The following is a 16,506-nucleotide window of genomic DNA, read 5'->3' on the forward strand; positions in this document are numbered from 1 at the left end:
CTGGCCAAAAGGGTATTCCATACCACAGCATGTCATGCCCAGTATATAAACGGGGGGGGATTTACCCAGAAGGGACTGATCACTGCTTGGGTTGGGCTGGGTATCAGTCGGCGGGTGGTGAGCAATTGCACTGTGCATCGCTTGGGTTTTCTGAATTCTCTTTTTTTCTTTTTTTGTAGTTCCTTTTTATTATTACCAGTATTGTTATTGGTATTATTTCTACTATCATTATATTTTACTTAATCTCAGTTATTAAACTGTTCTTATATCAACCTGTGGGTTTTACATACTTCCAAATTGTTCTCTCCCCCATCCCTCTCGACAAAGTGGGAGAAGCAGAGGGAAGGGAGCAAGTGGCTGCATGGTACTTAGTTGCCAGCTGTGTTTAAACCAGGGCACTTCCCAAGGCCAGCCCTGTGCCCTAAAGGCTTAGTGAGAGCTGGAAGCAACATAGAGTTGGTGGCCCTACAAGCACTCCTGGGCTCAGGAGCTCAGTATGTTGCCAGGCCAATATAGCTGGTCAGTAGATGAAAGAGGCCTGGCTAGAGCTGGTGTCTCAGCACTACAGCCCTGAAAAAAGAGACCCAGGTGATTGTGCTGGCATTTAGTGGGTCAAAGCAAAAAAACATCTTTAGGTCTGTGGCCAGAAAGGGCCTTTCAAGTGGGGCCTTGCTTGCCCCAGGCTTACTGCTGCAATTTTTCAAGTGGGCCAGCCATTCAGATTGCAGTATTCAGTGGCTGTCACTTATTGCAGTGAAGGCAAAAAAAGTAATTAATAGCTTCAGATATTTTCTCTCTTCATCTTATGGCCCAACTTAGTTTTACTGTGGTTTTTTAGGTGTGCTTTGCTTACTGCCATCATGCTCAGGAATCATTCAAGTGCAATGATAGCACAATAAATCTCACAGCCCTTTCTTCCAAATAAAAGCAGAAAGCAACATCTTCAAGTCGTTTCAGCATCCCACTTTTCTGCAGTCAGCTCAGTGAAGCAAGGGTGTGCAAACTTCAGTCCAGCAAGGGCTACAACTGTAAGCATGGCAGTATCTCTATCCCCATTTTCTCAGAAGCTTTCCTGTCTAAAGACACCATCGCCACACATACTAATATGTGAATCTTTCCTAGTAACCTCTTCTTAATGCGACATAGATAACAGAACTAACATCTGATTAAAGTGATGGAATGTGCTTCAGCCGTGCTCAGTTCACACAACCAAATGCTATTACATTTCTCAGTAACATTTTGTGATCACATAAGGGATACTGGCGCTGCAGTGGTCCTCAGAATTGTCCATATTTCTACAAATTTAAACTTTAAAACTAAAAAAAAACCCCAAAGTTTAAAATTTAAACTTAAAAACAGATTTAAATTTGCTACTGTTGATTATAGTTATTTTGTTGTTCATATCATCCTATTCATATCACAGAGAGTATTGCTTGTAATTATTTAAAGCTATTTGTCATTACAGATGCATGGGTGCTGAAATACAATGAGAAGCAAACAATTTAACTGATAACAAAATTAGCTGATTGTGGAAAGTCAATATGCTAATTATCTCCAAATTGTGTCTGTCAACTCTGTTTGAATCATGTGGATAGACAGTACCTTTGGACACTTTAGAACTGCATATGGGCTTTTAAAACTGTCCTCAGGTCCTGTGATTGACAGCCTATTCATTTACTGAAATTCTAGTATAAATGCAGTGAAAAAACAATCTGTGTGAGCAGTGGGACCAATAGAACTTGGGGTTTTGTGCGTCTTCGCATAGTGGTATCGGTAGCTGGGCGCGGGACTGAGACTGTCATTGTAGCAAACATTTGTATGGTTATTTAACAGTACTGCATCTCCTTTTTATATCCAGTATCAATAGGTGATTTCATACTTGAGTATGGTCAAATTCAAGGTGGCTGTCAGTTTTTATATATCCTATCACTTTGCTTATGTTTTAATTTTTATTTTAAATAGTAGCAGGTACAACCCATCCAAAATCAAATATTTTTCCTCATATCCATTTTTTAAAACAGATTATTAAAAATGAATATTGAGTCACTTTCCAAGAAAATACTCTCCTGTGTTGAAAAAATACGATGCTTTAAAGGTAATAGCATTAAAATATTTTAACAGTTTTTAAGTAAATGCATGGAGTTTTTCCACAAAGTCAGAACAGATTTCTGACAGAGAAGGTGGATATAAAGGGTTTAAGACTTCTGGACTAAATGAAGCCTGTACACTTGGAATAAGTATTATCTGAACATATAACTGTATGAATTGTAGAATTGTAGAACAGTTTGGTTTGGAACGGATGTTCAAAGATCATCTAGTCTGCCCCCCCTGCCATGGGCAGGGACATCTTTCACTAGATCAGGTTGCTCAGTGAAGAGGAATGATGTTGATGTCACTTAAAATCAAGGCATTTGTGAGGAATGGGCAAAGCTTTCAGGTGCCTGTGTGCATGAAGTTGAGGGGTGGCCGTATTAAAAGACCAAGACAAACATCAAGAGAAGGATAAGTCAGGAGGGTAGAAATAATCAAATAGGAGATGGAATAACAGGATGACATTTCAATAGCTGTCCAAACACACTGCAAAGAAAGGAACCGAAGCTGTTCTACACAAACTCAGAAATCTAAGGATGGAGGACCCACAATATTGGCTAAATATCAGAGAATATAATACTGGCTAAATAGAGCTGTTGTTTGAACCACAATGCTTGTTTGAACCATTATTTTATGGTCAAGTCTATATCTGCTTTTTCAAGTCAAAACTGGTCTGTGGTATAAGTGGGCTGAAATGTTATTTTTGCAACTTTTTCCAATTATGAAATACATAGCCAAAACTGTAACCCTGCTTAAGGGAACTGAACAGCTCTGCTGATCACAAGGACTATACAGGGACTGTGATCTACTTAATACCATGTGGCTGAGCTCTGATGCACTATTACAATGTCAGAAAGTAAATAATAATACATGCCTGATCTTAGATACAACAAGATAAACTTCAGTCACCCATGGTCTTGGACTGCCATTATTCTCTGCAGGACGCACCAATGGAAATTGTTAATGAATAAAATCTGGAAACGAGAAACACTCATTAGATTAGATTGGAAATGAGGGGAGCTTTGCCAGGTGTGGAGCTCAGACAAGCCTTGGAGTGCTGCACACAACTGCATCTGTGTTTCTACCTTTAGTGAGTACTTGTTTACTGCATCTGGGAGCATGCACTCTCCACATGCACTTCTATACTATTGCTGATGGCAGGTTAAGCTAATCTGCCTGGTGCTGCCTCTAGGTATCCAAGAGAGCCATCAACCCCTTATTCTGACAGGTATTAGCAAGAATTAATACAGGTGATAATTAGTTGCTTGGCTTCTTTTCACTATTAAAAGAAAGGAGACCTCTTTTTCTATAGGAATGACATGAATGTATGTTTGCCAGAGACAGGCTGGTTTGGAATGGCTTCCCTCATTGCCAAATGGAAATCCAGAGCTATCCTAGTGAGAGCTCTGGAGGATCCCCATGGAAAACAGTCACAGGAGGAAGGCAGAAAAATGCTGACAAGTGGGGCCACAGTCCCCTTGGCTGACTGCTGTCAAGTGATGATCAGGAAAATCTTTGATGCTTAGGAATGTATGGGGTTTCCTCTCTACCAAATGAGTCTCATCAGGCTGATGAGTCTCTGAGATCTGACAAATAAAGTGGGGTCACACTTGTCTCCAGAAAGCAACATTGTTTTTTGCAGGAACCCAGACAGCTAAGACTTGGGAAGAGCCTTGCTAAAGTCTGCTGCCATAAAGACTGAAAATGAGAAACTTTCATGTTCAGACTAAACCCAACATGCTTACAAAAAGAGATGCATTTGGACTTTGTCCCCTACTCCATTTGCGTATCATTTCCATTTGATGTTAGCTAGTGGCCCCCCACCAATAACAAGAGCTGGGAAGGACTATCCCAACAGATAATTCCAGGTCCCTCCAGCAAAATACACGCAGCACCCAAAGGGTGGTCTGGAAACCAGAGAGACACAGTGATGTGATAATAAGGTCACTGCAGAGAAGCGGCAGCAAAGGCACAGTTCCATCAGTCTAAATCTTTGAGTACGCTTGAACATAATGGTGTACTGAGGCTAAAGGACTGGAAATGTGTGATGACGTGCTGAAACGCACAACCTCTGTTTGCCCTTGTGAAGGTTATGAGCCATACCTAAAAGCACATTGCCACAGGATCAGGTAAATTGGCTTTTATTGAAACATAGTGTAATATGGGGAGGGGAGAGCTGAGGAGAAGATTCCAATTTAACACAAGTACATTGCATTTCAGGCTTCTAAATAACTATTGATATCTGCTGTCCTGGAGCAAATCATATCTTCCTTGACAAGTCAGACAGCTGCTCTTTCTCTGTCTTCCTTTTTTTATCCTTAATAGCCATGGATTGTTGTAATACCTTAAAAAAAAAAGGTTTGTGACTTATTTGATGGATATCTTGCCTCTGCCATTAGCCCTGGTTCATGGGTTCATCTAGTGCCTATTCCTGCCTACAAAACTCAGACCAAGTGCTTCTGAAATGAAAGTGTGCTGGCTGCCACAGTACAGTGGGTGTAGTGCACACTGTGTACAGCTCCTATTCCCCTCCCACTGGCAGCTGGTGGGGTCAACAGTCTCTCATCATCATCCAAAATATAGTTAAGGTATAAGCAACATCTGGAGTTCATCTGGACCAGGCTCCTGCTCAGAGCAGGGTCAACTTTCAAGACCAATACGATTGCACAGGGTCTTCCACAGCTGAAGCCTGACTATATCCAGGGAAGAATATCCCACAGCTTCTCAGGCAAATGTTCCCATGTTTGATCACAGTCATCGTGAAGAATTTTTTTCCATTTGTTTAAGATATAGGAATACTGGTATACAGGAATAGTAACAATTGTAAAAGAGGTCTAAAGGAAACCGTGGCTGTAGTTGACCAGTTTCACCCAGACTTTGAATTGAAAAGACAAAGTAAATCTCTTTCAGGCTATCGACTATCCTAAGGTGTATCAAAGGAAACCAAGCAAATGTAGAAGTGGCTGGGGGTGGTGATAAGACTGATACATTTATTATAAAGTTTTGGGAAATACTCTAATAAATAGGGTCATCTTTATACTTCCCAGTGGTGCACACACATCCCCACTTTTTGTGTGCTGGTGGAGCATTCAGCATTGAGATTGGCATTTCCGACACACGAGTAGGGAGAGGGGACTTCTGCTTCAGTATGTGTATTGTGTGCTTCTCCTAGCTCTCTTGTATTCTCCTTGTATAGTGGAGACTGAAAGAGAGGATTTTTTGTTTACCTCACATTTGTAGCAATCACGTGAAAAGAATACTAATAGAAAGAGAAACTTAGATCCTCCACCATGAAATTAACAGCCATGCTTTGTGATTTTAACAGGTCCCCAGTGGTACCCTTCCCGTGTTGGCCTGCAACTAGAACGCAGTAAGTATTCATATGGTTGAATACAGCCACCTAATGCATTACTAATCCTCTGGCAAGTTCTTCTAATAGTATTGGTTTCCCTCCATGTTTTATTTGGTGAATTGTTAGGACTTTTGCATTGATTAATATCAATGGTTTACTTATTAGCTTTCTCATTAATAATGGAATCTGATGGTTTTCATAACCACGGAGTAAAAATGCGTCAGGATACAGTATATGATCAAATAACGAAGACAAGTCAGTTTTACAACCGTTTACTGACTTCTCTCATTCACTGCATTATCCCTTTTAACACTTGCTCACAGCTTCATCAGAAGATGCAACTGGTATTGCCACTACACCATTTCTTGGTGGACATGGTAGTGGGAGGTGAAGCTTCCATGGGTTGTGTGGCATTTGTTCTGTGATGGCTCAGCATGTGATGGAGTTTAGCACCCTCACTGACTTAAACAGCCACCAAACATACGTTGAAAGGGAGACACAATACATAAAGTGTCAGCTGGGGTTTCCCAATATCCAGCTCAACGGCATTGCCATTTTATGTCTTTGCCTGAACACTCTGGGTCCATCATGACTGGTAGTAAATACATCAGAATATTGTGAAATGTAATGTAATGCTCAGATATATATATACATGGTTTGCCTAGGTCAGTCTGCTCACACAAGAAATTATGGATTGTGGTCTTTTGCCCAAGAAGTTGCATTCACCATGATAGTACCACCTATTGTAAAATAGCTTGAGAATGCAAATGGTTCAGCAAAAGATACCAGTGAGAGAGACACTGCATAACATCGATTTTCCCATCAGTCTTGCAAGACAGAACAAAAAGTGCTCTATGAAATTGTCTGTGTGATTGCATGGCATGTTTCTAATGGCCTAGATTAACAGAGATAGCACCATAACAATTGCTATGTGTTGCTGCCCAATGCCATGTCAGCCTAATGCTTTTGTTAAAATGAGAGCAGAATACTCCAATAGAAATGTTACAAATTGCTAACCTGGAGAATAAGTACCAAGCCACCAAAATAAATTGGAATACAAGCTGGGTCTACACCTTGACAGTTACAGGGCAGCCTATGTGTTATGTTCAGCCTCTGAGAGAATGCCTGTTGTTCCTGACATCTCCTCTTTCCTTTTCGTCATTACAGATGGGCCCTATTTGAAGGATTCTATTAGCATTCAAAGCCTTGCCGTTTCCTCCATCATTACACTGTATTTTACAGACCTGGGTCAGCAGGTCGGTTGGACCACAGTAAGTATGTACTTGTAGCAACCAACATGATACATCTTAATGTGTAGTGTGTTTTAGCATCAAATTACTCCAACTTCCTCAGCCTGTCCTTCCCTATGTCAAATGGTGTAATTACTTTATCAGTAGTCAAACCAATATTAAATGGACAGTGAGTCAAGTTATCAGTGTGATAACTCTGACATTCAATAAAAGATTAGAAGGTGGACATAACAATATTGCCTGAGGGTTAAAAAAAAAAACCAAAAAAGAAAGAAAACCAGTTTTAGCTTATCTGGGGTTTGTATGCCTGTGCAGGACCTGTAGCCAAATACATTAATGTGGTGCAAGGCCCCTCAGCTTTAAAGTGGAAATATAGTAAAAACAAATAAATGGATTTCTGGTAACCCTGTTACTAATGCAGGAATATTACTGAATGGGAATGTCTTACTCTATGATAACCTGAAGAATAGTTTTGAGAGAGTGGTGAGGCCAAGGATTCCAGGCAGAAGATGCCCAGCCAGGCTCGGGAGTCGCAGAAATTTTGAATCTCTCTGTAAAACAAAAGCATTTGCCATGAGCAACCATGCCTGTCTGGTTTAGTTCTGCTCCCAGTTTGACTTCAGTTATTTTACTGTTAAGCAGGTGTTGGAAGGTCAGGCTGGTGGGAGAGAGGCAATATGTTCCACTCAAATAAGGTTGTGGGGAACTCTAACCTTACAGGCTCATCTGTGCAAGGAAGAAATCAAAGATTCAATTCTTTTACAGCCCAGAGACAAGACAGCAGAAGGGTTTGAAAGGCCAGTGAAGGAATGGGAGATGAAGACAACCTTTCCAACATTCTGCAACAGGCATAAGTGGTGAAGCTGAAAGTAGTCTCACTATTAGTCTAACCTAGGTTTTGCTGTAGTTTGCATGTACTGTATTAGTTGGAGGAACACACAGCCCACATCCGTGTATTGGGTAATGAGATTCCCAATTTCTGCAGTGAGAAACATGAGTAAGACAGAACTACAGGTTCTGTAAGCCATTAAAGCCATTCATAGCAATGGAAAATAAACCATCAACTGCTTGCAATTCCTTTAGTTCTTTGCAAGTGAGTTTTTGCTAACTATTGTGTCTGCAGGCCAAATTATTAGATTCTTCCCTCAGGCAGCCCACAGATCCCACCCTGCTCACATAGGGAGACAACCAGACCTACTGCCCTTCCTGTACGGGTGGAGCTGGTGAGTGTCAGGTCTTTAAGCGCCTTGCAGATGATATTACCCGTTCTTCTCTCCAGTAGGTCACCATGGTCTAGGAAACATTATTACAAGATGCTTAGAATGGACATGCTAGGTTTTTAAGCTCCTTTTCTGTTAAACAGTACACGCAAGGTGGATGTTACTGCTAGCACTGCCCTTGACTTTGGCAAGAGTCAGCTTCTGAATCAGCACTGTAAGGTCATATATCTATCTCACCTCCTCAAGCTCGCATGCCGGAAAGCAGATAGCCCTTAGCAGCACAAACTTGGCAAGTTTTAGCTCTTGTGAACAAGTACATGACCTGTATTTAACCCTCCTCGTTCTAAAAACAGGACCAAAATCCCCAGGTAGTGACAAGCAGCTTGTTTCAGTGGAGTTAGAGCAGTTCACACTGTGTGACCTGCTCGTTTCAGTAGAGGTCTGTGAGTTTACCAAGGCTGAGGCTTTGTCCCAGTGATTCCCATACTGATTAATGGTCTACTGGGGCCATACTAACTAATGCTAACTGGGGCCTTGTTTCCCCCCCAACTCATCTCACCACCTTTCAACCATGAAATTTCCTTGCAAAGCAAAACTGTGAGTATTACAGCCTCCTGTTTTCTACAATTAAGCAATCTGCAAGAACCTTATTTATTCTCTCCTTTCCTGGTGGTTTATGTAGCCTAAGACAATAACATAACTAAAGCTTAATATCCCATTATAAATAGTGCAGTAATGACTAGGTGTTGATACTGCAGAAGTTGGCATTTTTTAATGATTTGATCTGTGTGTACGGAAAGTTGACTCCATGAGTTTCTGAATATCCATCTTATACCATTCTGTTCCATATTCAAAATTGTCTCCATTCACAGTGGGAGAAATCTTCTTCCTAGCCACATCATTTAAAAAGTCAAGAGATTTTTAGGATAGCTAGTCTATAGCAATAAAGTTCACAGAACATCGTATTCTAACAATAGCAATTAAGAATGCATTGGTACACAGGATGTATAGTTTTACTCTCATTTTCACTGTGTTTAGAGCTCCCATTTTTCCATTCCCCTTGATGCTTTATCAGATTTATGCACATGGTGAGGGATGCTTCTGATTTAAAGAGTTGACATTTAAATAAGCAAGGCACAGAATAAAAATGTTCTTATCTCATCAGCAAAATGATAGCTGAGGGACAAAGGGCCACATTCAGATCTGAACTCCAAAAATAGCCACATAAAAAGAGATGGTGATATGTTAGTGCTCCAGAGGTTGATGCATTACACATGATCTGTCTAGAAGAAAACTAGCCATAGAGGTGGGTTTTAGAGGGCTTTGTCACCTCACTGGAGACCGCACTTGAGATCAAGAACTCTAAGACCTCTGAGATTGGTAGACCAGATTTCAACAAACTCTAGAGGCTGGGTTGCTCTGAGGGAGGAGGAGGAGAAACTGGGGTGCGGGATTTACAGTTCTCCTCCACTGGAGCAATTACTTGTGTCGTGGTTTAAGGCCAGCCAGTAACTCGGAACCACACAGCCGCTTGCTCACTCCCCCCACTTCTTCTTTCCCCCTCTCCTGGAGGGATGGGGAAGAGAATTGGAGGAATGTAACTCCCACGAGTTGAGATAAGAGCAGTCCAGTAACTAAGGTACAACTAAGGTAACTAAGGTACAAACCACTACTGCTACCACCAATAATAATAATGTTGGGGGAAATAACAAGGGGAGAGGATACAATTGCTCACCACTCGCTGACTGATACCCAGCCCGACCTGAGCAGCAATCTGGGCCTTCCGTGTAACTCCCCCCAGTTTGGGGGCATGATGCACATCTGGGCATGATGTGCCATGGTACGGAAGACCCCTTTTGCCGGTTTAGGTCAGGTGTCCTGTCTCTGCTTCCTCCCGGCTTCCCCTCCTCCCTGGCAGAGCATGAGACTGAGAAAGTCCTTGGTCAGAGTAAACATTACTGAGAAACAACTAAAAACATCAGTTTTATCATCGTTGTTCCCAGGCTGAAAGTCAAAACCACAGCACCGCACCAGCTACTAAGGAGGAGAAAAAATGACTGCTGTAGCTGAACGCAGGACAACTTGTCAATCTCTTGAATATAAGCCCCTTTGCTAGGATAATGTGGGTAGAAATCTAACCTTATCTGGCTCTTTTAGAACAAAGGACAAACTTATGGCTCATTTCCAGAAAGAAATTCAGGGACAAAACAGAACTGTTTGCTTAGTATCGTGGATTTTGTTAGAACTTTCTCTCTACTCTGCCTCCTTTTTTATAAAACAAATATTACCTGAAACACATAATTTACTTTTACACAAGATTTACCAATTACTTTACCCTACCTGGAGGGGATAGTTGAGGTTTGCTGAATGATGCTGCAGAGATACTAATGAAAGCTGAGTTTACAGATCTTCTCTATATACCTTTTGTAAAGATTGTACCCCTAGGAGTGTTCGAATTTCCCACCACTGGAGTCATGGGTTTTACATTTAATCTCTGTCCAATTTTGGACCTAAGCATGTTTGACAGAGACATCTTCTTTTCACATACTGTAACCTGGCATGTGACTTCCTGAAAACATGGCTGGCATTTTACTGCTAAGAATGCATACTGCTGCTGTAGTCCAAAGGAAAAAGAAAAAAAAATTCTTCCTGATCACATTCAGACTTCTACTAACGCTTTCCTCATTTGGGCAATGATTACACTTTCTGATTTATCAATTTCAGTTGTCTACTTGCTACCCGGGCAGGCTACCAGAAAGATCAAAATAGAACCGAGAAAACAGCATAGAACTGTGAAAAATACATTTTATCTCCAAGTCTGTGAATTTCATAAGATTAACTCTGAAACACAGTACTTCAGTAAATATTTTTTGTAACTATGATTTAAAATTAGAGATCGCTTAAGCACTTTTGACTCCTGAGAGCCTTAAAATACTGAGGCTGGCAGCAGAACTGCTCCATTTCAAAGCTTCTGCTCAATTTAGAAATATAAAGACTAATATTTATTTAAATTCAAGAACATCTTTGAAATGTGAAAATTCATGCTTTCACTAATTAGTCTGTTCCCTTCTGGATGGCAAAGCAGAATTATCATGGAATCGTAGAATGGTTTGGGTTTGAAAGGACCTTAAGATCATCTAGTTCCAACCCCCCCGCCATGGGCAGGGGCTCCTCACACTAAACCATGTCACTCAAGACTATTCAGCCTGGCCTTGAACACTGCCAGGGATGGAGCATTTACAACTTCTTTGGGCAACCTGTTCCAGTGCCTCGCCTCCCTCACAAAAAAGAACTTCTTCCTTATATCTAACTTGAACTTCCCCTGTTTCAGTTTAAACCCATTGCCCCTTGTCCTATAACTACAATCCCTGACGGAAAAGTCCCTCTCTGGCATCCTTGTAGGCCCCCTTCAGATACCAAGTTAGATATTATGGAAAATGAACAAGCCAAGAGATCTATGTTTGAAGCTTTGTGGTTATGTGTAGCAGGTGTACACAGTGGGCAAGTGCATGCTGCACTGAATTATGAGGTGCACCTCTTCTGCTGAGGGAAGGCAGTGTTTGGGTCAATATGGTTCTCTCCTCTCATCTTGCTGGTGCACAAGCACCAGTTTTCTTCTGTCCTGCGGGTGTGGGTGGGTGGTGAATAGGGAAGAAACAAATTTGTTCTGACTGTGACTGTCAGAGCTCACTCAGCTGGTCCTGCAAATGTGGAACAATCCCATGAAGTCAGTGGGATGAGTGTGATATAAAGCAGTTAATGAGTATTGATGGGTTTGAAAAAGAGGCAGCCAAACTGCTGCAGATTGATTTTTTCCACATTCTCTATTCTGAGATCAGCTTTAAGCTTTCCATGGGGAACAACTTGATAAGTTTCCCCTAATTTGGGAAGGGAAGAAGAGACTTCAGTAACATGTCAGTAAGATGTAGAAGTACAGACAATTATAATAAAAGAAAAAAGACAGGATCTGAGAAATTTGAAGGAGTAGGAGGGCTGGGAGTACCAGGAAACTAGTGGGCCAGTATGAAGAAGATAAATGTAAGAAAACTTATATGGTCATTGCTTAGGAAGAAATTTGAGATCAAGGTAAGAGACAAAGCTGAGGATCTGTAGGATGTGCCAGTGGAGAATGTCACTGAATATATTTCTCAGTGGATACATATTAGAGCTTGCATTCAAACACAGTTAGCTGTGGGACAGGACCCTACAAATTGTATAACACTTTCAGGGAATTGTGGGTACACGAAAAATTTAGCAGCAGTGCCAAATAAACAGAATGTGTGATTCTGTGTAGATCTGTGACTGGCTAAAGAACAACACAGTGTCAGAGAGAAAGAAATCCCCAAGTGGCTTTTCATTGCTAAACCTTTTGGATCAATAGATAATTCGATCATAGAAGATGATCTCCAGGAAAAAAAGAAGTCACTATTTCCTCTACAGCACCTTTCCAAACTACAATTAATTGTAATGCAAAATACCTCCATTTTACAGCTAACAGCTTATATTTGGCAGAGGTTTCTGCTTGAACACACAGTAAGTGTTGTTCTACCTTGGTACAGCTGGCCAAGTCTTGAGCTGATGCCAGTCAAATACTATAAACTTTCAAAACGTTGTAACCTTTCACAAAGGCAAGCTACACACGCAAGATGGGTCTTTCTATTAATTTGATTAAGTCTAATAATTTTCAACCTTCAGAGTTATCAGGACAGAGCAGCTTGCATTTGCCTGATTTCTTGCCATGGTTTCACTTGTATGTGGCTTTCCTTGGGCCACAGGTACTTTTGGCGCTTTGTTACTGCCCAGTGGCAGCATGAAGTCAACTGATAAGGGAAGAAGAGAACTGTGAAAGTGCCCAGCTGTCAATTGTGATTCCTCAGACACTGTTTCTAATAAGGCAAACAGTGTTGCAATAATACCTCTGGGTCTCAGCAACAAATGTCACTAGCTCACGATGGACCATGCCAGTGTGTCATTTTTTCAGGCGCCAAAGAGAGTCAGGGAGCTACCAGGAAAATCGACTCTGAAGGGTGAATATTTTAGTCGTTGTTGAACACAGTACAGGCTGAAGAACCCATGCATATGTGTTTATAGTAATACCCTTGAGTTTTTACCAATTCAGCTGCAAAAAGAAGGTAGAGGGAATTCAGTAAGCATAAACAGAAAAAGCTGCTTCTTTCAGTTATACACAACTTGATGCTTAAACCCTTCCTGCTACTTGAGAAACAAACAGCAACTTTATGTAAGGTGCTGGTTAAGTATAGATCCTTTCCTATTTATATTTGGAGTAGAGAGGTTGACAACTTGTTGATCTACACAAATTTGAGAAGTTTTAGTCCCTTTAGAATGTATAAGCCTGTCAAAATTGTTTTGTATAGGAAATTTTTGCCTAATCCCATACTGGGGCTAAGGAGAGCACAAAGAGGAGAGTGATCCAGTGTTTGGGAGAGTGAACCAGAGATTGAACCAGTGTTTAAAAGGACCAGGTACCCCTTTGTTATTCTTTGCCTAGCTTGTCTGGTGACCTTGACAAGTCACTGAATTTCTCTGTATTTCAGTTTCCAGATGTGCATCAAGAAAATAATAGTATTTTCCTCTTTGCAAATTGCTTTGAGGCTTCTAGATGAAATGCACTGTGGAAGAGCTGCTTGAGGTTATTAGTAATTGCCAGGTGTCAAAAAGAACTATTTCATTTAGGTATCTACATAGCAGATGATAAATATACATTTTAAAATGATACACATTATGTGGCAGACTTCAAAATACTGTCAAAGCCCTGTAGAGTTTTGGCAGCAAATCTGAACTCACACTGGTGTTTGGTTACAAACAGAAATTGAGTGCTTTGCATACATAACACGCATAATATGTGTATGAGAAGAGCATTAATTAATCTGCAGTAATTTTCCATTTTGAATAAGAAACATCAAAAGGCTTGTGCTCTCAGGGAAGGATCTTGACCAGAGTATGAAGTGGTCTGATGCCAAACCAGTGGTTTCAGACAACTAAGTCTTACGAGAAGAAACAGGAAGAGGAAGCTGGGTTTTCACCTCCCTTTCCCCCAGCGGGAGCACAGGCCTGGATGAGGGACAAACAGCATTCATCACAGTTTACTCCCCACCTTCTGAAGCTGGCCTGAGTCAGCTGCAATTTCCCTATAAAATCCTATAGCAAATCCATCCCTATCTCTGTCAATTTGCAGTAAATATTGAGCTGCAGCCTGAAATACTCTGCAAAAAGGGAAGTTTCAGGTGCCCCTGCATACACTATTTAAGTTTTTTAGAGTGGATTAGCCAGTTCCATGAGAACTGGAACAAAAATCATTGAGTATTCAAGAAGCCCTTAAGAACTGTACTATCTGATACAGAACACCTGCTGCTGGTGCAGATTTTTGCAAACATGAAAATACAAGATTTAAAGAGGTGAAGATTTAAGAGATGCTGCTAAAATTATGCCATTACCATCTCTAGGTAACTATACAGGCTTTAACGAGATAGCAAAGCATACAAAATAGAAATTATTCCAGAAATTAATAATGTTTCATAATGATCATTAGCTAAGAGTACTTAGGACTGGGATTGTAAAGGGGGTCTATGGTAGTTAGATGCAAAGCTTAATATGATTTGGAGACTTGAGGGTGTTCAACTGCCTGTTTCTCTTGTGTTTCTCAGAAATCCCAGCTGTGCTTCATACACTCACATATAGTAATTGTCTGTCTAATATCAGTAATCCTCCTCTTTATGCGGTACCTACTGTTCAGTCTGACACTGTCTCAGACTGAAACTAGTGCCTTTGTCTCACATCTACCAGAGAAACTGAGCTCTGTCCATTAGATAATTTATATACTGCAGCTGTTTTTCCAAAGTTACCCAGGACATACTCATGCTATTTTGTATCTCTCACTGTGCTGAGAGCTCCAGGCAATGACCCAAAGTCATTGTCCTCACTGCAGGTACCATCTTCATACCATGCCCTCCTCTTCCCCTGCTTGAACCCAGACATCCTGTTGGCAGTGGAATAGAAAACATCACGACCAGCACCGATGAACTGGGAAACTGACCCTACATGGTATGGAAAGAGCTGCAGGAGGGGATGAGTATGGAAAAGGCAGTATGGCCTTTCCTCAGTTCTGCTCTGCGGCTTGTCATAAGTGAGATAATGTGAGATTATGCCAAAAGGCAACATGATACAAGGTAGGGTGTGTTATGTGATATTACCGAAAGGGCATGTTGTAAAAGTTACAGAGTAATTAGCTGGTGCCCTCATGTGAAGATTGCTAATCCATGGACCATTCATATATAAAGATACTGCTGGGCTTTTTTTCAGACTCCCTCCGCTCCACCCCCTCTGTTTATAGCTTCCTTTTGTCCTTTTCTGCTTTTTCCCAAGCAGTACACATGGTACTATTAACTCACATCAGAACTCTTTCCATTGCCTGTAGCAGACCTGTTGGGATGGTCCCAGGCACTATGTCAGTCAGAAAATTCACCTCACTTTCCCTTAAGCAATTTTGAAGAGCTCCTTTCACCTCTGCTGCATTCATATTTCCCTAAATATACCTCCTGACTCATAAAGTCTGGAGTTGCAATTCCTGACCTGTTTGTTACTCAGTTTAGCAAGGTGTTATTGGCATGATCATCTGAACAGAGACCATAGAATCACAGAATGGTTTGGGTTGGAAGGGACCTTAAAGCTCATCTGGTTCCAACCTCCTGCCATGGACAGGGACACCATCCACTAGACCAGGTTGCTCAAAGGCCCATTGAGCTGGCCTTGAACACAGGTAATAGAAGCATGTTCAGTCTGACTTACGAAAGATGAGATGCCTTGCTGGTTTGCGAATTGGCTATCCTGTACAGTTTTCCCATTTGTCTCATAATCTCTTGAATGATGGAGACTCCTACCTTGCGCCTCTTCTGAGACGTTACAGGTCTCAGTTCTGTTGTATATGTAGTAGATGTTTCCAGTTTAGGTATTACTGAATCAGTTCTCCAAGGACCTGATAATCAAGACAGTTAAAGAAGCTTGAGTTTAGCACCCTGTACGGAGCTCATGCCTGGGAGAGGTTTGATTCAACAGCAGCATTTTATGCCACTGAGAAAAAGAACTCTATAGCCCATATAATGCCAGACACTGGAGAGGAGAGAAAGAAGGTAAGAGAACTGGACAAGGTATAAAATAAAGTGTACAGATGTGGGAAAAAAAGGACAATCTTCTGTTTTCTTTCTTCTGGGAGTTAACAATGAGATCAGCAGTTAAATTCTGTTGAGCTTTCTACATTGTAATGGAGATGTAAAGCTCCTTCGTGAAAAGATCTTTGGTTTTACTATGGACTATAATATTTGGCTGCACCAAACACATCAAAATAATCTAGGCAGGCTCACAAGATGATGAAGAAAAAGTAATTTTCTTCTAAATACTGGATTTTATTTTTTTTTTAAACATTTCTACAGAAGAAAAATGCTCTGGTTTAAATAACCACTTTTTTTCCTTTACAAAATGATACTTCTTTTTTCCGCAAACTACAAGCTACAATATTATTATTTTCAGGGTTTTGTTTAAAATTTTCTTATCATTTTTGCAAGATATGTCAGCAGGA

At 40.9% G+C, this 16,506-nt stretch overlaps 1 protein-coding gene across 1 annotated transcript in view; it reads left to right on the forward strand.

Moving 5' to 3' along the window:
• The window catches only part of TECRL (trans-2,3-enoyl-CoA reductase-like), a 63,292-nt gene that overhangs the window by 30,421 nt on the left and 16,365 nt on the right, over window positions 1–16,506 (forward strand). The window contains exons 3-4 of the mRNA XM_010013682.1: window positions 5,417–5,461; window positions 6,611–6,714. Of these exons, the coding sequence (XP_010011984.1) occupies window positions 5,417–5,461; window positions 6,611–6,714 (149 nt within the window). The remainder of the gene's footprint in view (window positions 1–5,416; window positions 5,462–6,610; window positions 6,715–16,506) is intronic.

The sequence above is a fragment of the Nestor notabilis genome, unplaced genomic scaffold (genome assembly GCF_000696875.1).
Source record: "Nestor notabilis isolate BGI_N333 unplaced genomic scaffold, ASM69687v1 scaffold634, whole genome shotgun sequence".
In the NCBI taxonomy this organism is placed as follows: domain Eukaryota; kingdom Metazoa; phylum Chordata; class Aves; order Psittaciformes; family Psittacidae; genus Nestor; species Nestor notabilis.